Genomic DNA, 20064 nt, shown 5'->3' with positions numbered 1-20064 from the left:
CTCTGTAAGCCTCTTTATACATTATATACTCTCAGGGGATATTAAAAAACTTCCTGTAATGGTATGCAAATGCCCGGCAGTTTTCTTCTCTTTTTATTACAACACGTCTTACAATACTGAAGAGAAGATTATCAAGGCTCTCGCAGACTTGTGCGTTTTTAAGTTTTGCAATCAACTTTCTGGTTAGACCGACAAGGAAAAATGACATTCCAACCATCTAAAATTAAACATCAAATTAAATCTTTACTAAAATCATAAGCCTGCATCATGAAAATTTCATTCCTTGATATTGATGAATATTTTAAAATAAAGCTTCAAGCTTGTCCGGAATTCAATAAATGGAGAAAATTTTTTTCTTTAATAACGCTGGATAAATTTTTATTATAAATCACTTTAAAACACTCTCCTTACACATATTTCTTTAAGCCGTCGAAAAATAAAAAATAAATAAAAATTAACTGAATTTATTTAAATCATTTCAAAATTTCTTTCCCATTTATCAAACAAAATTGATGATAGGTGGCAAAATAATTGCAAACGGAGCTTCTGTTATCTTGTGATATAAAAATACCTAACATTTTAATTAATTTTTCTACAATCTCTTTTAATAGAAGTATTTGAAAATCTAATTTAAAGTGAGAATTAACGTAATAACTACCAAAAAATAATAATTTTAAATATAAAAATAATAAAACATTACAAATGAATGAGTTATTAAATGCATAAAAAAAAATTAGCTGAGCCAGGATAAAAAAAAAATTATATTTTATTTTTAAACTGATATTTAATTTAAGAACTTGCGTATTTTTTTAATGAGACATTTATGGATATTGGGGGTTTCAGACTGAAGTTTAATGAAACTTGCCTTTCATGAATAATTAGGCGCCTTTTTTGTTTATTGTTATAAATTTTTATAATTTAGCAATCTATTTTTATAATCTAGAAAAACGTTATAATAATCAATTCTTTATTCAAAATTGTCCGCACAGACACCTGTGAGCTACATCGCCTCGAGCGGCTCGTTAGCCATGCTTGAGGCCCTGGCCCAGTTTCCAGCCGTGGACTTCAACTACCCGGACAACGAGGGCAACACCCCGCTGCACTTCGCCGCCCAAGCCGGTAATTACCGCCATCCTCATTTTTTTAGCTTCTCTTTTCCCTCTTCGAAAATAGCCGCGCAGTTTGGCAGTCGGTCCGATCCACAGCAACTATGCAAACATTATGAAGAAGTGCCGCGCGCTCGTAAAATTTTACCAACTGCGCGCCGACATATTAATGTGCGCTTCTGCCGGTAGTGCGTGTTTTTTTGGCACACTCGTATATTTCTCGACCTTGTCGCAAATTGGATAATTGCTCGGTTGGAAAAAAAAATGAGAGACCAAGTGGCGTTAAATTTTTGCATCGTTTGATCTCTCGCCTGGTAAAGGAATTTTCAAAATTAGGGCGGGAGGAAAATTCCGCAAACGACACACCATCAAAAAAGTTTTATATTATATCACTTGCTCATCATTTCTCTTTGGCGTTTCAGGTCACGTTGAGGTGCTAAATCTGCTGCTGAGTCGATGCTCGGGGGTTGAAGTGGACGCGCGCAACTCGCTGGGATTCACCCCACTAATGAAAGCCGCTCTGCAGGGAAGGACCAAGTGCGCCAAACTGCTGCTTTTTGCAGGTATAATTGCTACCTTCATCAAAAAAAAGGGGAAATCAATCAAAAAAATAAAATTTGCAAGTTGAAAACATAGTTATGCGAAAATTGACAAAGCAATTTTGCTAAAATAATCTAGTATTAAAAAGTTTATTAATATTTTAATTATGTCTATTTAAAATTTTAATAAGATTTTACAATAAATTTAAACTTTTGATAAAATTTTAAAATTAGAGTTTCTAAATATAATTTGAACATTTAAATAATAATTTAATTAGTTCATCCCTAATAGTAGTCCCTGTTTAGTATTTAAATAGAATAACTTTACAATGTAATTGAATTAATAAATAAATATTTACATCTTTCTCCTTCTAATATTCTTCAGTTGTGAACAAAATTTTTTGAGTGGGGCAAAATTGTGACGAAACCTGAGCAGAATTTTAAATTTTCGAATAAAAAATAATTATAAAATTACTCAGCACAGTGAGATCAAAGTGGAAATTTTTATAAACACTCTTGAGGATTGATTCTATAAATTCAATAGCATAAATTTTGCTACATTTATTTTTACTGTTGGAAATAATTTTAGCTTGATTTAATTTTTTATCAACTACTCATATGTGTTTCTGTGTGTTTCAAATTTTTAATAATAATTTGAATATATTTTAAAATCATTTTAAATTTAAATCTAAAAAAAAAAAATGCCTTGTTTTATTGATGACGTAAATATAAGCGTCCAATCTGAGAGTGCAATCTTATATGATTTTATTTTCCAGGGGCATCTCCAGCGTTGAGGGACTTGGGCCGCGGCTACCGAGCGGAGCAGTGGGCCCGGTACTGCGGCCGCCACATGTGCGCCGAAGTGATTGACAAATTCTCGCGGCACCGCCTGCTGGAGCGGGCGGGGGCCACGCACCCCGGTGCGGCCGTGGGCGGCGGCCGCTGGGGCAGCGAGCCCGAGCTGACGGCCCAGGCGTGTCCGCCGCAGGCGGCCGCGCCCTCCTCCTCCGGCGGGGGCTCCTGGCTCAAGAGCAAGTTGAAACGGGCCTTCAAGTCGTCGCCGGCGAACCAAGACTCCCCTTCGAAGGCCTCCAAGCACCCTCCGCAGGAGGCGCCGGCGCCGCCACCGGCGCCGGTCGCCTCCCCTCCCCCTCTCACGCCGCGCGTCTTCATCGTGCCCAAGGTGCAGGTGACCCCGGCCGGGTCGTCGGCGGGACCCTCGGAGGCCGACGGCGCCGACCAGACGCGGACGGCGGCCAACGCGCGCCGGAAAAAATAGCAGCAGGAGGAGGAGTTTATTCGCTACCTCTTGTACGAATAAATTCCCACTTTGCATGGACACGGCAGTGCTCCCTTTGACGCGCAGTGTACATATTTAAAAAAAAAAATTGCATACAAATTAGAGCGTTATTTCTTATTCTGGCGAGGTCGATCGCAGCATGTGATTTGTATTAATTGACACGTTGGTGGGCTGTGCGGAATAAATTTGCAGAAGAAAACAACACACTTGAATTTGTAATGCGCCCGGATAATTTGCTCTTGTGTCGGAAATTCAAAGTGTGAAAGAAGATTTTATTTGATTAAATTTCATTGATTTTCCTTTCAAAATTGGCTGTTATACGGGTTTATATATAATTGCTACAGCTTTGAATTTTTTATTAAGCGTGGATATTTTTTGTACGGATGATTTGATTGAATAAGGGTGACACAGTAAAGCAGGCGCCCTTGCATAATGTATTCCCCGTGTGTGCAGGAACTGATAAGGACGGGAGGGGGGTGGTGTGATAAGCCAGGAATAGATATTAATTATTGCTGTCGTTTCAAGTCAACAAACTGTATATATACCAGCACCTCCGATGCACCGACAAAAATATGTCATTCGATCTGTAGCAGCACTTTACGAAAACCTTTTCTACCCTTAAGCAAGAAACACCAAAAATGTGTCAAATTGATAAAGATTTAATCTAAATAAGCGCAGCTTTTATTTTTGTGAATATTAAATTTGCAGAAATTTGAAACAGTCAAAGCTTTGTGCAGCTTTTGTTCCAGTCTTTGCTTTGGAGGAACTCAAAGTGGTCGACTTGGATAAGCTTTGATCTATTAAGAATAAAAATGGAATCATTTTTTTGTTTCCTAACAATATTGTGTCTTGCTCCAGTTTCATTTAAGATCAAAGACGTTACAGTTGCAATATCAAAAATGAGACAAGCAGAAAGAACACCACCAAGATCTACTGAAATCACCAAAATAATTTTCTGATGCATTTTTATACACCTGCTGGTTTTTCAATATTTGACGCTTGTTGGCTACAGACACAACTCTGCACTTTTGTCACTAGATGTTGTAAATTTGTCTTCCTTCTCTGATTTAATTAAATCTATGGCCAATGTGATTAAAATATACACGAATCAAGGTTACAAGTTGCATATTTGCTTTTATTTATGTAATCCTTTCTCATAAAATTTTTTTTAACAATTTCTGCCTGTCGCAGATTTTCATATACTTAAGGGAATGATCTAAGTTTAGGCCCACATTGTCTAATTAAATGTGCGGTGAACGATTCCAGCACCAACTCTTGTGTCCCAGGAAGACAATTAATTTGTGCAATTTTCAAAAACATTAAAGAATTGATGCCGGAGTCTCACTTGCTTAAAGAACATTCAGGTCACCAAAGTTGTCATCAACAATAAAATAAATGAGTACAAAATTAATCAACCATACAAAAATTCAGATTTCATCTCCAACATAAACAAGTACATAAAAATATATCTGTGACAATTGGTTTGATTGAAAAAGTGGTTAAATATTCCATTGTTCATGCATAAATTTGGCCTGCTTGATTAGTCAGAAGGAACTATCACAGAATAGAACCTGCAGATCTCAGTCAGTGAAGAGAATTAATCGACAGACTTTTTGTTCTTGGCCGTTCGCTTTGATCGCATCTTGGACAGAACCTCATACGCCTGCTGGATTTCCATGAATCTCTCCTGCGCTTTCCTCCGTTCGTTCTCGTCCTTGACCTTGTCTGGATGGAATTCCTTGGACAGGGCACGCCACTTGGCAGTGATCTCCGACTGTGTCGCCGTCTGGCCAACCCCCAGCACCTGTGCAAAAAAAATTCGTTAAAAAAATTTCAAACAAAAATCAAACTATTTTCAAACCTTGTGAGCATTGATTTCTCCGTGCGGATCGGACAAGTCTATTATTTGCTTCCAGACTTCGGCCCAACCGTGGTGCTGAGCAAAGGTCCAGGTGTCAACCAATGACTGTTTCAGATCCACCCACCATGGGGATGTGAAGAAGTGGTTGACGGCGTCCTGGAACTTGACCTCGTCACCTTCGCTGTCAGTGAGTTTGGCGTTGAAGTACAGATAGCTCGAGAAGAGGCCAAGGTAGAGCACGACGCACACACTCAGCACCAAAACTCTCCTGAAAAAGTAAGAAAATTATTCAAAATTCACATCGAATTATATTCTAAAGATCCTAATAAAGGAAAAAATGTTTCCTATCAATGTTTGTCAAAATAATTTAATATTGTCACACAAATTTGTAACATTTTTACAGTTTATTTAAGTAAATTTTATTCATTTTTGTCCAAAGCTAAAAAAAAATTTTTAGAGCAACCCCTCAGGTTCTTATTGCCAAAATTGATTATAAAATCTCTGTTGGTTCATTAAAGTTGAAGAAACTTTAATTTTGTATTTTATTTTCAATAAAAAAAAAAACAATATTTGGAATTTGGCAATTATTAAATTAAAAATATTTCATAAAAATTTGGAAATTTTAGGCACAAATTCAAATTCATGAACAGAATCTGCAAATATTCCGTACTTCTTTGTGGAAGATTTCTTTGGGTAGGTTCGTTTCCACTGCTTGGCCAGAGCGTCGAAGGCGAAAGCACTGCAGAAAGTCATGGCTGTGAACCAGTTTGAGTCGTCCCACATCCAGAGGACAGGAGTTGTGGCGAAGGCGATTCCCAGAGGCCACCAAATCGAGCCCTGCTCGCGGCCAACGTTTCCGACGGCCCAAACGCCTAAAAATGAGAATTTTTTTTAATTGAGCCAAACATAAATGGAAACTCTTACCAAGAGCGCATGGAATCGGTGTGAGGTACAGAAGAGGACGGAAGTTGATTCCGAAAACTTCGTCTTCGGGAATGGCCATCCAGAAGATGCTGGACCAGATGTACGACACCAGCACACTGCTCATGAATCGGATGCTTGAGAATGGAGGCTGAAATTTTTTGTTAAATTTAAAATTCAAAGTTCAGTACAAATATTAATTTATCATTTCTTTATAAAGTTGGCATACTGCATAGTATACAATTTGGGAATAATATTACAAAAGAATAAAATGGAAAATTTTAGGGTCATTTAAGTCATTTTATTTGCAGATATTAGCACTTTGGCCCTCTTTCTATGGCTGCGCATTGTACCAACAGTGAGATTGACTTCAAAATAAAATGTTTCACTTTTAATTTTACAGCAAGAAGTGCTCTTTTCAGCTCAGGAAAGGGCTTGTGGGCCACACAACTGAACCCTTTGCCATTTTTTTCTTTAAAAAAGAAGCGCCCAAATAATTAATTCTTGGTTCGCTTCAAATATAAGATCAGGAATACGAAGCAAAATCGGAATAAATGTGCTTTTCACTGTTTAAATTTACTTAAATTTTTAATTATCGTGGTCATAGAAAGAACATGTTTATGATAATTGTGGATCTCAATCATTCCACAAAACAGATTCACTGACAATTTTTAGATTTTAATATAAATTTTTCAGTTTTTCAATTTCAGTCAATTAAATGTACCATAATTCCGTACCATCAAATGTTAATTTTTGATTTAAATTGATTATGTAAGGTTCAAACGAATATATATTGAATTGAGATGAAATTGCATTTTGATAATTCATCAAAACGAGTAAAAACAATTTAATAAAATTAAATAATAAGTTAAAATTATTAAATAATGAAAATTAAAATTTTATAAAAATTTATTTAATAAGTCCACATTATTTAATATTGTTATTAAATAAAATGACAAAATTAATAACGTATTCATTGAATTCAAGAAAAAATAAGCATTTTATTATTAAGTTTGATGGAATTAACCGGAATTAACTTTAATAAAATGCCACCACGTAATGCACAATTTGCAGTCGAGCCATTCACAGCCGGCCTAGTGTAAATTAACGGTACCCGCGTCACGCTCAACGTGCGCGTTCATAAATGAAAGGTCAATTGATGATTAAAATTAAAGTTTAAAAATAAAAATTAATGAACCTTTTCGTTGGTCTTGAGCCTCTCGATGAACTTCTTCATGTACTGCTCGTCCTCATTGCAGTCGGCGACGTACTCGGGGATGCGGACGAGGTCCCTGAGCCAGCCGACGCCGAAGTAGCCGCCCACGGTGGACCAGGTGAGGAAGGCCTGCAGGTCCCTCCGCAGGTACAGGTGGTGCAGACCGAACCATCCCCCCAGCAGCCACAGCACGTACGTCACCAACACGCTCTTCGCCTCGGCCATCAGGGCTGCATCAGATCTGGTGCAACCTGGTCGGTGTCAGGGTCAACGACTTGGCGAACAAGACGAGGCACGATCACAGAAACCTCGAAGGATGTTATCCCGTTGTTTACCTTTCGATGCTCTTGGAGGAACGCGCCTCTCGCGGCAGCAATGCGAACCCACCCGACCGGCGCAAATCTTCTCTCGATGCGCTTTTATTCTGTTTTTGATTAAAAAATAAAATTGCCTTCGTATTTAATTTAAAATGCATAATAATACTTTCAATTTTTCAAAATCCATCGGTTCCTCTTTGATATTTTAACAGAATCTTAAATTTAAAAAATAATTATTAAGTACATCAATTCTTTTGATATAAAAAAAAAATAATAATATTCGGCCTTATTTAGCTTATTTAGTCCAAAAAAATTTTTATTTATAATTTTTAATAAAATGAAAAAAAAACAAGAACAATGATTAAAAAATGAAAGGTACAGCTTGGCAAATTAAAGTTCTAGGGATTTTTAAAGGTGCAGATGGCCGCGACGACTTTTCAGTGACCTTGTAATGTTATTCATATGCCCAAGGTCGCCTTGAGTCGCAACGATCAGCCCCTAGGTGGCAGCACCTGTGTGTTACCTACCTGGAATTCCTGGAAAAAAGTTGTTGACGTAGGGAGTCGGGAGCCGGCGTATTTCTTTGAGGAAAAGAAACGGAAAAGATGGTTCGCGGCGGTCGCGGCCCGCGGCCGCACTCTTGTTGCTCGGCGTGTCCACGGACAATTCGCGCGGATGCGGCCAAATTGGCTCTGCTGAAAATCGGCCGTCATCTCGGAGGTTATGTAAGTTGATTGTCCCAAGTTTGAATTTTTGGGAATGTATTTGGTGACGATTTTCGAAAACGGATTCTCCAGCGACAATTCTCCACCGCTGGAGAGAATCGTTGCGAGATTTATTTTGAAAATCGTTGCATAAATTGATTCTCAAGCAAAATTCTTGCATTCTCAATCAGGAAGTCTTGTGCAACGATTTTCGATCCCGAAAAGAAAATCGACGCCAAGAATTCTTGTTCTAGAATCTTTGCGGAAATTATTCTTGCTCCAAAATCTTTCCGTGAATTCTTGCATGAGAACTGTTTGAAAATCGTTTGCCTGATTTGAATTTATTCAATTCTCATGAAAGCAAAGATTCTGGAGCAAGAATTTCCTCGAAGATTCTAAAACAAGAATTCTTGGCGTCGATTCTCTTCTGGGATGGAGAATAGTTGGTTGCACAAAAATTTCTGCTTAAGTGTCTGTGCAAGAAATTGTGCCTGAGAATTTCGATTTGTGCAACGATTTTCTGCAGCGGTGGGAAATCGTTGCACAGCAATCCAATTTTGAATGTTTTTTGAGCCAATCGATTCTCTAACATTCGGCCGCAGACTTTTTTTTGTATTTAATTCATGCACATTAAAAGTTTCTAATTTCAAATCAATTTTTTGCAGAACGTGCAACACTCAAGACGAGCCCCCGTGCAAGATGCGGAAGGTGGACGTGCTGCTCGGCCAAGAGGACGAATTTCCCAAGGAGATGCATCCCAAGGTCCGCACTCCGGACAAACAGCCAGAGACTGAATCTCCTGAGGAGATGGAATCTTCGAGCGGCAACAAGAAGGCTAAGGCCAAATCTCCCGAGGAGATGCACCCCACGAACGGCACTCCGGACAAAAAGGCTGAGACTGAATCTCCTGAGGAAGTTGATATTTTGAACTGCTCTGCTGAGGAGCCTGCTAACTCATCCACTGCTGTCACTGCCAGTCTGCCGGACACCCAGCACTCCCTCGACCAAGAGGAACAAGCAGGTCAAGCCCAAGGTCACCCAGCTGCCTTTCAGACCAAAACTCCAATGCCTCTTGAGGTTTGCTACAATTTTACTCATTTTACGTAGCTAATTGATATAAGAAAACGTTTAAATTGGCAGATTTAATAAGTTCCTTTTTGAAAACTGAAACGATTGTGTTTAATCATTTCAACATTTATGCTAAGAGTTTATATTTATTCAAAATTAGTGAGGAGCTCATGGCAATCACAATGCAAATAAATTTACTGGCACAAAATTTACTTTTCTCAAGATCATTGAAAATTGAGGAAAATTGTTAATTTGTGATTTAAATTGATGCCTTATTAAGCCAACTTAACTAGGGTAAATTGAACTTTACATCGGCTAGTGTAAAGATAAACTCTGCGTTCGCAAAATTGTATTAAATTCAGAAACTTTTGCCCCAAAATCAATAGTATTTAGTAGTGGCAGTATTGATAGAAGCGCGCGCCTGGTTGGCGGCAAAAGGGCGGAGGGACCCCCTTCCTTGCCTGATCTCTCTGCATTTCAGCGGCAAAGTCCGTAACTCTAAAAATTCTCTAAGTCCGATCACTCGGAGAGTACCCAAGTTAACACTAGTACATTATCCGCGCGTGGGTGTTCTGAGTAGTTACCCTGTACTTGGTGCTTCCTGGTGGCCCGTTGAAATCAGAACTTCGTGCGAAAACTCGAGTTTTATTCCCCCTTATGGAGATGCTTGTGAATAGTGTGCCGGCCGCTTCGCCCTTGCTTCTCAGCTCTTGCTCACGGCCGAGACCGCAAAATAGCAAAGTGGTGCTGATCGATGCGACCCCAGGTCATGACCTTGGGCATATGAATAACATTATAAGGTCACTAAAAAGTCGTCGCGGCGATCTGCACCCTGGAAGCCGAATTGCGCGTGTCGCGTGATAATGAGAGCAAAGGGAGCCTCAGAATCAATGTTTTGTCTTCATCTTCACTTCACCAGAGAAAACGCGGGACTCTAAAATGTATTGCTTGCTTAACCCTTTTATTAAAAAACAGCGCATTTTAAAATATTACCAAGAAGTGTGTCACCCGCGTGACACGTTTGCAACTCCGGTTGCCTATCCATTAATTTATAGATATATGTATACAATTCGGCAGAAAGATAAACTGGCTGAAAAACCCTTTATTTTAATTTTAGCCAGAAGATTTTTAATTACACTATAAAATTGAAACCCTCTTTTATTTAAATTTTAACTAAAGATATTATTATTATTATTTTAAAATTGGAAAGTCTCTTAACCATTTAACAGGATGTTTTTATTTCTCAAAAATGCATCCAGGGGATGCAGGTTAAAGGTTGAAGTACTGTCATTTTGCACAATGGAGCCCACCCTTAAGGGTCGGCGCCTCTGCGCTCAATTTCTCGGCGCCGAGGAAGAAGCTCATTTCCCTAAGCAGTGCAACCGCAGAACTTTTCTTTCTTAATTTTTTATTTAATATTATTTTTAATAATTACTTTTAACTTGACCCGAATTCGATGAATGCCCCTAAATGGATCCCAATTTTTTTGGAGGGAAAATTGTTTTGAAGTATTTATTTTCCTTTTTAAATTATTATTTTTTTAACGCATAGAATGTGCGACAAACAAGACGAGCCCCCATGCAAGATGCTCGGCTAAGAGGACAAACAGGGCAAAGCTGAATCTCCTGAGGAAATCGATATTTTGAACCGCTCTGCTGAGGAGGCTGCAAACTCATCTGCTGCCCTGGCTATAACCTCCGCTGCTGTGGAGGCCCCAAACTCTGCTGCTGCCGTGGCTCGCTCCTCCGCTGCTGAGGAGGCTTTCAACTCTGCTGCTGCCCTTGGTAGCACCTCTACTGCTCTGGCGACCAACCCCATCTCTGCAGCTCCAATTCGTCCAACGCTGGAGCAAATCCCTCTGAAGAGCAACCTGAAGCGTGCCGGGAACGCGTTCCAGCTCTTTGCGGCCTTCAAGCGGTCTTTGGGCTCTAAGCTTTCTAATGCAGAACTGGCACAGGAATATGATAACTTGGACGACGAGACTTTGGAGCACTTCTTCTATTTATTCCGTGAAGAAAAAGAAAATTTCCATTGAATTCTATACAGTGTTAATTAAAGTTAATTAATTCGACTGAATGTGTTTAAAGTAATATATTTATACTTAAAACAATATTGTAATTGAGTGCAAAACATGAAAATTTAAAATTTTTAAGAGACAATATGGTAATTTTCGTTTTGTCGTTAATAATAATAAAAATAATTCACAGTTCATGAAAGACTTTTACTTCAAAAATTGATTGATTGATTGATGATGCAATCTAATCTTGTTGTCAACATTAAATATTCGTGGTTTTTATGTACTATACTACATTAGATTGCTATTACTAGCTTATTTAGTAAAATGATGTTTGTTCACGACAATGGAATCCACCTTTTGCAATTATTGCAAAAAGATTTTAAATTTTAACCACCATAACTAAATTGACTTTGCGTATCAGAAAACTTTAATGCTGTAATATTGCCAAATATTTCGCACTTCCTGCGATATTGTATCAATCTATTTTATTATCATTTATTTGTTGAACGCACAATAATGTTTTATGTAGCTGTTTGACTCAAATGCAGTACTGAATTATGTCAGTTATTATTATTACTTGTCAGTTGTTTATATTTATCAAGGCACAAAAATATACTGAGCTTGCTAGGCCCTTTGCATTTGGATTCAAGGCTTTATGCCTCTGCAACAGACGAAGCAATTGAACGCCGTCGACATTTACAAGTATCTTATGGCTGAGCAAAGAGGCGTAGAACCAGGCGGTGGCGGCCGGGTGCCTCGTCCGGGCGCTGCCCTTGAGTCTGGTGACGCCGCAGGCTGGCATACTGGACCAGCACTCGGTCACCCTCCATCGACAGCCAGCAGGGCTCACTGCAGCACCACACGACCGCCACCACTCACTTCGTCGCTACAAAAAGGTCTTAGGAGAAGACCTACCGCGAGAGCTCCAGTCCCAGAGGCACTTCCCCGACAGCAGAAGATCTCCGCTCTCCCCCAAAGAGTCCAAAGAGCTCATTCCGCGCGCGAATTAACTTCGGCAAAATTAACTTTTCTGCTCCAGGAGTCGGCAGCATAGCCGGTCGGGTCTAGGAAAACGGTGGTTCCTTTTTTAAGTTAATAAAATTAACATGGTCTACGTTTCACAAGGAGCAAAATTTCAGCGTCTCTCGGAGAGAATTTTCAATAAGCATATCAGGGAAAGCAGTGCGTATCTAATTGATTTCTGTGATCATTGAATAGACGATTGGTCTATAGACCCCTTTGAAGAAAATGATAAAAAAAATGAGCCTTCGCATTTGCCTATAGAGGTTTAATTTTTAAATTGAGATTAATAGACCGTTTTTATTTCATTAACACCTCTAAAAGAAGAATAATAACATCATTTACTTAAAGAAAAATATACTTATTTATGCATTTGGGATTCTCTACAATAATTCGCCACTAAATATTGCACAAATTGCTGCCGAGTGTTTCTGGTTGAAACATAATAATTGCCAAAAAATTATTAATAAAACAGAACATGTCATTTACCCTTTTAATATGAAAATATATTAGAAATAAAAACAACCCTCTTTATTATGAACTGTAAAATTGTCCTTTGAAATCAATTTTTTTTTATTAATTTTTTTAGGGTCTGGCCCAGACATAGTCTTGTCGGCCAGTGCCCTTTATTAGGTGCAGAAGGCATCACCCAATTTATTTTTATTTTGGGGTTCAACTTTATTATAAAATCTACATTTTTTTCTGGCATATCCTTAATTTTGGTCCATATGATGATGACTAACAAAGCTGAAAACTGAAAAATAGAGAAAAAGATTAGGTTGGGGAAGGTCAGTTTTTTTTTTTTTTAGGTGTTGACAGGATTTTATCTGCGTATTTTGTGTTAATTTATTTGTGTTTATTTTTATTTGTGCTGCAAAGTAAAATAGACTTGGTAGATATACTTTGCAGTTAATTGTTAAAATAAGGATAATTCCCGAGGTTTTTTCCACGGTTGAACTTAATTGTTTGCCTTTTTTCCTTGCACACCGGGAACCAGCGTGGAAGACCAATTGGTGCGCGCGTTAATGGGGGTTATTTATTGTGGGTGATCTGGCGGCCGAGCAGATGAAAACGTGCGCACGGGGCGCGCGCCTGCATCCACTCTCGAGCATCCATCTGCGATCCGAGTATAAATATGTAATCGCCGCTTCCTCCTAAACATCCTGCGCGGGCGTCGCATGCCGACGAGAGCCGCGGTGGAGCATTTAATTCACAGCTGGCAGCAAATGGCACTCTTTGTGGTCGCTGAAAACGATCGCCTTTTAAAAGTAAAAGATTTTGGCACCAAAAAAATCACTGTAGCTGGAAATTATCTTTATTGGTTGGTAATTTTAAAAAGTTAATAAATAAAATTTTAATTATGTTTCTGAAAATAATAAAATTTTTAGCTTATTTACCAAAATTTCCTTCATTTAGTTGAAGAAGAAAGAATATTTTTTCATAAAATATGAGATGATAAAATCACGTCTTCTTGCTGTAAAATAATTTTCACTTTTTTTTTTAAATTATGAAAAAATACCTCGATTTCTTGGTGGTGCTATTTAAAAGTTGTCGTCCTTCAACCGCACCAAAAACCAAACGAGCGGAAGCAGCACCGGTGCACTTGACTGCAGAGAACCAGACACACATCCGACTGACTCACATTAGGTGATCATCCTCCTAGTTTTTTGCTCGGACCATATATTGCTCCTCTAGGCCACATGTTGATGATGAAACGGTAGCGCGCGCTTAATGCAGTTAGCACGAATTCCACAGGAAGTCAACTGTGCTAGGGTGAAATCCTTATTTAATATATTATTTCAGTCCAGTCTACCTTTAAAAGCTTTACCTTTTTAAAAGACCTTCCAAACTTCACCATTCAATCAAAAACTAAATAAAATCATCAATTCGTCTTTTTTTTTAAATGTTGGGATTTTAAAATTATCATCACTATTGCTTTTTTTGTAATTAAACTGTAGTTTCATAATTTAATCAATGTAAATTTAAAAAAAAATATATATATTTTCCTGGAGGAATATACATTATAGGAGAAGGAAGTTGGAGCTCACCTTTCTAATTCCTCTCTGCTCGAGCTAGTGGTGGGAAAATATCGCTCCGTATTTAGAGAGTATTGGCCTCAAAGGGGTGCTGTGAGATCATCAGCATCCACATGCCCGCGATTATTAATAAGCGTGCACGTTTAGCCAGTATTTCCGCTTCCTGCTTAATTACGTTCACACCACCCTCTCAAATCTTCTTCCTTTGGTACTCCCACGAAAACATTTCTAACATTTCTAATCATTCAAGAACTTTTAACATTTATAAATAATAAATAACATTTACTAATAAAAAAAAAATTTACCTATATTTTTAAATTTTATTCAATTATTTTTTTGTACCAAACATTCATATCAATTTTCTTTAAAATAATTCATAATTTTATATTAAAAATTTTATTTTATTTAATTAAATTGTTTAACAAAGATATGAGACACGTTGACTGTTGTTGAAAATTTTCTATTTTTTTTTAAATAATTATAAATATATTTCACATCTTCAATATTCATTAGTGAATAATTAAATCAAGAATTTATTAAACAAGATCATCTTCTTTCGTGTCCATGATATATCATTAATTAAAAACAACTACAACTCGTTAATAGTTAAATAGCACAAAACTAAAAAATAATGAAAGGTCAAAGAGGAAATGCTTGCGAAAATTAAACGAAACGAGCAGCCAAGTGATTCACCGTCTACGAATCATCGCATATGAGCTCTTGCTCTGCCAAATTTTGTAACCAAAAGAAAAAAATTATTTATACATTGCAAAAACTTATTCTATTAATTGCAAGATATTTAATAATGAATTGAAATATAATAACAAATATGTGAAATTTATTAAAAGAGAAATGTTTTTCCTTTTTAGTGAAATCTGGGGAGAAATTAACAATCAAATATATTTTAAATGCTTTAAATACACGCAGATGGGTGAAAGACAAAAATAATTATGCAAAAGCGCAACAGCTGCTCTTGCTCTCATGGGGACAAATGAAAGGGGCGAGCTCGATTCTTTCCTCGTTCGCGTCTCGGACCAAAATAAAGTTAAAATGTGCACTTGCAAGCGGCGGCAACAAGTTCATCTCTCTCTCGGAACACGTGGCCGACGGCCGCCGTCTCGGTGAACAGGGCAAGTCCCCTGCGTGTCTCCGGGGCACAAAAGTGCAGCTGCACCCCGTTCATTTACAACCCCCGCCGTTCAAACAGAGGCACGTGCCACTAATGGCCTTCTGCAAACTTTGACTTAAAATACCGGCTGCGTCTTCCCTCCTTTCTTGTGTTTTCCTTTCAATGCACGTATCCTCAAATTGGTCCATTTTTAGCGTAAATCCGCAGTCTGGGGCCGGTCTGGCTCGAAACATCTGCAAGGTGCAATGCACACCCCACATTTGCATTGAAAAAATTAAAACTTCTTAAGTATAGAAAGGGAAAATTCAATGAAGCTTATTGTTTTATTGCTGAAAATCATTATTTTGTTTCAACCTCCGCTTTAATTATTTTTCTAATGTACAATATTTTAAAATTTTTGTGAATTATTAAAAAGAATATTCATTGCATATAACTTTAAGTAAATAAATTTAAAGTAAATGATAATAAAAGTTACAATTTATTTTGTTGCTTATTGAAATATCGTCAGAATTTTTTTATGAAAATGACAAATTTGTCACAATTATTAATGATAGAATATTTTCTGTTTGGGAAGATGGAAGAAAATCCAAATATAGAAAAATTATTATTATGTTATTTTACACTTTTTTTTTTTTTGTATTTGCTTGTTTTCAAAGCTATTAAAATCCGCAGTAGAGAAATCTGCAGCAGGAAAAGGCCAAAAATAGATAATGATTCCTCACTTCTTTCCGCCATCGCTTAGGAATTCCCAGCAATTGCTGAAATTTTTTCTTAGTGATCGCGTTTTTGGCAATTTAAAACTGCGCTTTATAAATTTAATTCATCGCAATTCAACAATTTTTTTATTTAGTAATTTCAACATGGAACTTTGTTATTTTTATTATAATTTCAATTTGGAATTGAGGACTTCTTGGAGAAAATAATATAAAATCATTTTAAAATCATTTTTGAATTGGCATCTCACAATTATAGCATAAGATAATATAATTATATAGCTTCAAAAAGTGACGCGCGTTATCTAAATATCTGATTGAGGCTTTTTATATCGTCAATCCTCAGCCTAAATAGAGGGAGATCGGCTCTTCCGACAACGTGAAGCAACAACATCCTTATCGCTAATTTTCAGAATCAAAAATTAATTTGGAAATATATAATTGCACTCTTGTAAATGAAAAACATATCCGAGAAACTTTTGACCAACAACAATTCTAAGAAAAATCCTCACTCAACTCATTTCTGATTCTCATGGGCGGCGCGGTTGATTAGATAACAAAGGTGTCGCACGTTCGCCTCTACGTTATCTCATGTATATTAAACTGAACAAACCACTCTGTTGTCAAATTATTCAGCTCATTTAATTCCAGCTTTCTGTGATTGCCACGATGGGATTGGAGGAATTTAAAATTTTGTTCGACAACCCGATGGCTGCTTACTTTGCAGGACAGACCGTGTCTGGAAGGATCGTCATCAGAAATGAAAAGCCGGAAAAATATCGAGGTTTGAAGACGATTTTTATTTTCTTTAACAACAAAAGGAGTTTGCGATTAGAAAAATTAAATATTTTAAAGAACGAGATCTTGAAGCAAAAATGTTTTTATTTTATTCATTTTAACGTAATAGTGCATAATGAATTATAACTAAAAAAAAAAAGTACAATTCTCATTGTGGCATTTTATTTTACCACTTTGAAGCAATCATATTGAAGTTGGCCGGAGAAGCAAAATGTACATGGAGTCAAGCTGCCGGTCAAAACTCGACTGTTCAATACATAGGCGACGAGACATGTTTTGACCAAACAATTATCCTAGCAGGAGGAAGTAAATCTTAAACATTTGAAATATTTTTCTGAATTAAATTAAATAATATTTAAAAGTAAATACCTCCGTCGACGCCGAAACGCTTGCTCCTGGCGAACACGAGTACACTTTCAGGCTCGATCTTCCCCCTGAAATCCCCTCGTCGTACGAGGGTGTTATCGGGGCTGTCAGGTACTACGTCAGTGTCGTGGTGGAACGACCGTGGAAGTTCGACCACGTAAACATTGCGTTCTTCACCGTCATCGCCCTTGTGGACTTGAACTCCGATCCACTGCTGACGGTAAAATGAAAATATTTCTTTATTTAAAAGGACCAGGCAATTTTAAAATTTTGAAAGTAGACCAAATTTCATGAAAAGCGATACAAAAAATTGCATCCCCTATACTTTGAACCATCGGAAACTCACTTTTCCCTCAAAATGAGGGCTAAAATCACCATTTTTATTTTTGGTTGAAAACAGAATATGCAAATTTCTTAGCATTTTATAATAATATTATCCTCCTCGGAAGTTTTGGCTTAAAATAAAGGTGAAACATGACATTTTAAACGCGTAAGAGTGTATATTTTTTTATTTCTACTTTTTGATTGAAAATTTTCTCCTATCATTTTAAATAAATAAATTCACCGGTGTTTGGTCTTTAAAATTGAAAATGGAATATTTAATTCAGGCACCAGTGAATCAACCAGCGACAAAGACGTTTTCCTGCGGTTCTGGTGCGGCCAGCATTGTCCTTTCTTTGCCGACATCGGGCGCCGTTCCTGGCGAGATCATTGTTCCCACCTTGAAGGTCGAAAACGACTCCAGGGCTGACTTGAATCGCATCAAACTTAGATTAGTGCAGGTAATAAAATATTTTCGATCAAAATTAAAAACTCAAAGTGAAAATTCAAAAAATAGTTCGTCACCTACAAGGTAAAGGACCAGATGAGAATTTTCACCAAGACCGTCGTCAAGGCTAGTCTAGACTCTGTCAAGTCTGGACAGTCAACCACCTTCAATCAGTACGGTCTGAAGATCCCACCTGTGGCGCCCTCAACCCTGAACAAGTGCCAAGTCATCCAGTTGACTTACTACATAATTGTTAATGTTCCCCCTTTAAGCTTGGCCGTAAATAATTTTTATTTTTAAATCTCCAGGCTTCCTTTTCACCATCGGCCTTCTTCAGACGCAAGTTCCACGTCCAAGCTCCTCTGGTGGTGGGAACCGTTCCTCTGCGGAGAAACGTTTTCGCCCTTGGACCCTCAGCACCTGATGCAAACCAGGGTAAGTCCGTCGCTACTTTTCGAGTTTTTTTTATGCGATATTTTATTATAGCTCCTCCATCCTACGAAGAGTGTGCGTTTGGTGGTCCAAACGTTGTCAAGAAAGCCCTCCTTGGGGAGAACTTTAAGCCCAAGTACCCTGTCTACCACGGCTAAAACTCGAGTCGACATGTTTGTGAATAATTTTTTTCTAAATTGCAATTATAAAAACAGTTTCCGGTGATATTTTTCAGTTAAGTATTATCAAAAAATATCAAAAAACAATGTGGACAAATAAACAGCAATAATAATATGTGATTAAAATTACGTAAAAGGCGATTACCCTACCCTATTAATATAATCATGTTATTTCAAGCACATTATTGGGTCACTTTTGCTTCTTATAACTTTACAGTATTTGATTAGAAACTTTTATGAAATAAAATATATTTTTATTAATTTTAATGCAGCACGCAGCAACAAAAAATACAAATAATATACACACGGTAAACAGGATTTTTGTTCTTTACAAACAATTAAGGCTAATTTTGTTTAAATTACATATTATTAATATTTAAATTCTGCGTGTCACCCAAAATACACCTAAGCATTGCTGATTGTCAAGAATTTAAAGTTAAATTAGAAAAAACAAAATTTATTTGTAAGCCATGTTATTTTGGAATTTTAATTATTGAGCTTGAAAATTTTAACTCATAAATGACTAAATTTCTAAATTTCCACCGTCTGTTATTTCTCGGTGCTGTTCAATTATGTCATGGTCTGATTGTATTGTTTTCCTCTTCTAATACGCTCCGCAGACAAAGGGTTATTTTGGGGATTTCGATAATTATGGCTTTAAAAGTGCGGCGCGTGGTGAAAGGGCAACAAAGCAGCGAAAAGTGGCCACTGCTGTGCACGTGACCCCACCCGGCTCGTCTGACGTCTGCCTCGCAGGTGTTCACCACGTGTCCTGCTCGTCCACCCCCTGGACGGTTGTCATTGACGAGTCGTCCTTATTTGGCAACTGTGAACAGAGCCGATGTTTCATTCAGGCACCTAAAAATACATGAATGAAGTGCTCAGTCCACGTCTCTTAACAAGTTCTGCGCAACCCTCTTTACTTTGTTCAAATAAATTGGTTAAAAATAAAAAATTGAGCCGTGGGGATAAATGCATTTTTAGTGTAGCAAAGTCAATAATTAACTTTCAATTTACGTAAGTTGAGTCATCTGTTCGAAAAATAATATAAAAACGTCGAGAAGTTGAATATGTTTTCAAGCTCAAATTATCAAGAATTATCTTTCCTTCTTTTTCCAAAATAAAACTAAAATTTTGTGTTCAATTCGAACAATTTTGGAAGAAAACCTGCATTACTTTATTTCAATATCGTAATGTACGTTTTTAATTAAGAAAAAACAGATTTCTTTTAATATAAATTATTGTGTCAATATGTGAAAAAAGATAGATTGCAATATCTCTTTTCCTGAGAAATTTAAATGCAAATTGAGCCAGCTGGCCTCAGAATGACGTTCATCTTCTAGCTCGACTCCCGTAAAAATTTTCAGTGTTCTCTTTTTCAAAATCCAACCTTGAGCAATTTGTCTCTTCCAAACCTCTTGCCATTGTGTCAATTGGAGCAAACAACGCAGCGGTCTTTCGACTTCCTCATTTTTTCTCTCAAGTTTTTAATTTAATTCAGAACCAATTTTCAAACTTTGGAAGAAAACCAAGCTTACTCTTTTTCTAAATTTTATTCATTGTGTTTCTAGTA

The 20064-nt window shown here is 37.2% G+C and overlaps 3 protein-coding genes across 3 annotated transcripts in view; 2 read left to right on the top strand and 1 right to left on the bottom strand.

The window, feature by feature from the left end:
• The window catches only part of LOC132194779 (espin-like), a 46334-nt gene extending 42198 nt beyond the window's left edge, over positions 1-4136 (top strand). The window contains exons 6-8 of the mRNA XM_059616273.1: positions 990-1119; positions 1529-1669; positions 2422-4136. Of these exons, the coding sequence (XP_059472256.1) occupies positions 990-1119; positions 1529-1669; positions 2422-2924 (774 nt within the window). The 3' untranslated portion in view covers positions 2925-4136. The remainder of the gene's footprint in view (positions 1-989; positions 1120-1528; positions 1670-2421) is intronic.
• Positions 4044-7306, bottom strand: LOC132194780 (dnaJ homolog subfamily C member 22). Its single transcript, XM_059616275.1, has 5 exons — positions 6926-7306; positions 5731-5878; positions 5477-5678; positions 4807-5074; positions 4044-4749 (listed from the first exon to the last, which is right to left on the bottom strand). The coding sequence occupies exons 1-5, from the start codon at positions 7166-7168 to the stop codon at positions 4543-4545; spliced, it is 1068 nt and encodes a 355-aa protein (XP_059472258.1). The 5' UTR covers positions 7169-7306; the 3' UTR covers positions 4044-4542.
• Positions 7307-7864: 558 nt separating this feature from the next.
• LOC132194633 (arrestin domain-containing protein 17-like) lies at positions 7865-19455 on the top strand. The gene is made up of 9 exons (XM_059616043.1): positions 7865-7985; positions 8630-9041; positions 16599-16731; positions 16926-17051; positions 17108-17331; positions 17720-17893; positions 17950-18132; positions 18189-18315; positions 18367-19455. The coding sequence occupies exons 2-9, from the start codon at positions 8664-8666 to the stop codon at positions 18468-18470; spliced, it is 1449 nt and encodes a 482-aa protein (XP_059472026.1). The 5' UTR covers positions 7865-7985; positions 8630-8663; the 3' UTR covers positions 18471-19455.
• The last annotated feature ends 609 nt before the right edge of the window (positions 19456-20064 follow it).

Source organism: Neocloeon triangulifer, unplaced genomic scaffold (assembly GCF_031216515.1).
Source record: "Neocloeon triangulifer isolate White Clay Creek 2 clone unplaced genomic scaffold, ASM3121651v1 ptg000008l, whole genome shotgun sequence".
Taxonomy (NCBI): Eukaryota; Metazoa; Arthropoda; class Insecta; order Ephemeroptera; family Baetidae; genus Neocloeon; species Neocloeon triangulifer.
The sequence above is the reverse complement of the archived record's forward strand: the minus strand, read 5'-3'. Positions and strand labels throughout refer to the sequence as shown.

What these genes read in the sequence shown, in the direction of transcription:
- LOC132194780 (XM_059616275.1), bottom strand. Translation starts at nt 7,168, where the DNA reads ATGGCCGAGGCGAAGAGCGTGTTGGTGACGTACGTGCTGTGGCTGCTG. An exon ending in GGCTCAAGACCAACGAAAAG is followed by an intron (nt 5,879 to 6,925) that starts GTTCATTAATTT and finishes AAAAAATTTCAG; the next exon opens with CCTCCATTCTCAAGCATCCG. An exon ending in AAGAAATCTTCCACAAAGAA is followed by an intron (nt 5,075 to 5,476) that starts GTACGGAATATT and finishes TTACTTTTTCAG; the next exon opens with GAGAGTTTTGGTGCTGAGTG.
- LOC132194633 (XM_059616043.1), top strand. Translation starts at nt 8,664, where the DNA reads ATGCGGAAGGTGGACGTGCTGCTCGGCCAAGAGGACGAATTTCCCAAG. An exon ending in AAACTCCAATGCCTCTTGAG is followed by an intron (nt 9,042 to 16,598) that starts GTTTGCTACAAT and finishes ATTTAATTCCAG; the next exon opens with CTTTCTGTGATTGCCACGAT. An exon ending in AATTATCCTAGCAGGAGGAA is followed by an intron (nt 17,052 to 17,107) that starts GTAAATCTTAAA and finishes AATATTTAAAAG; the next exon opens with TAAATACCTCCGTCGACGCC.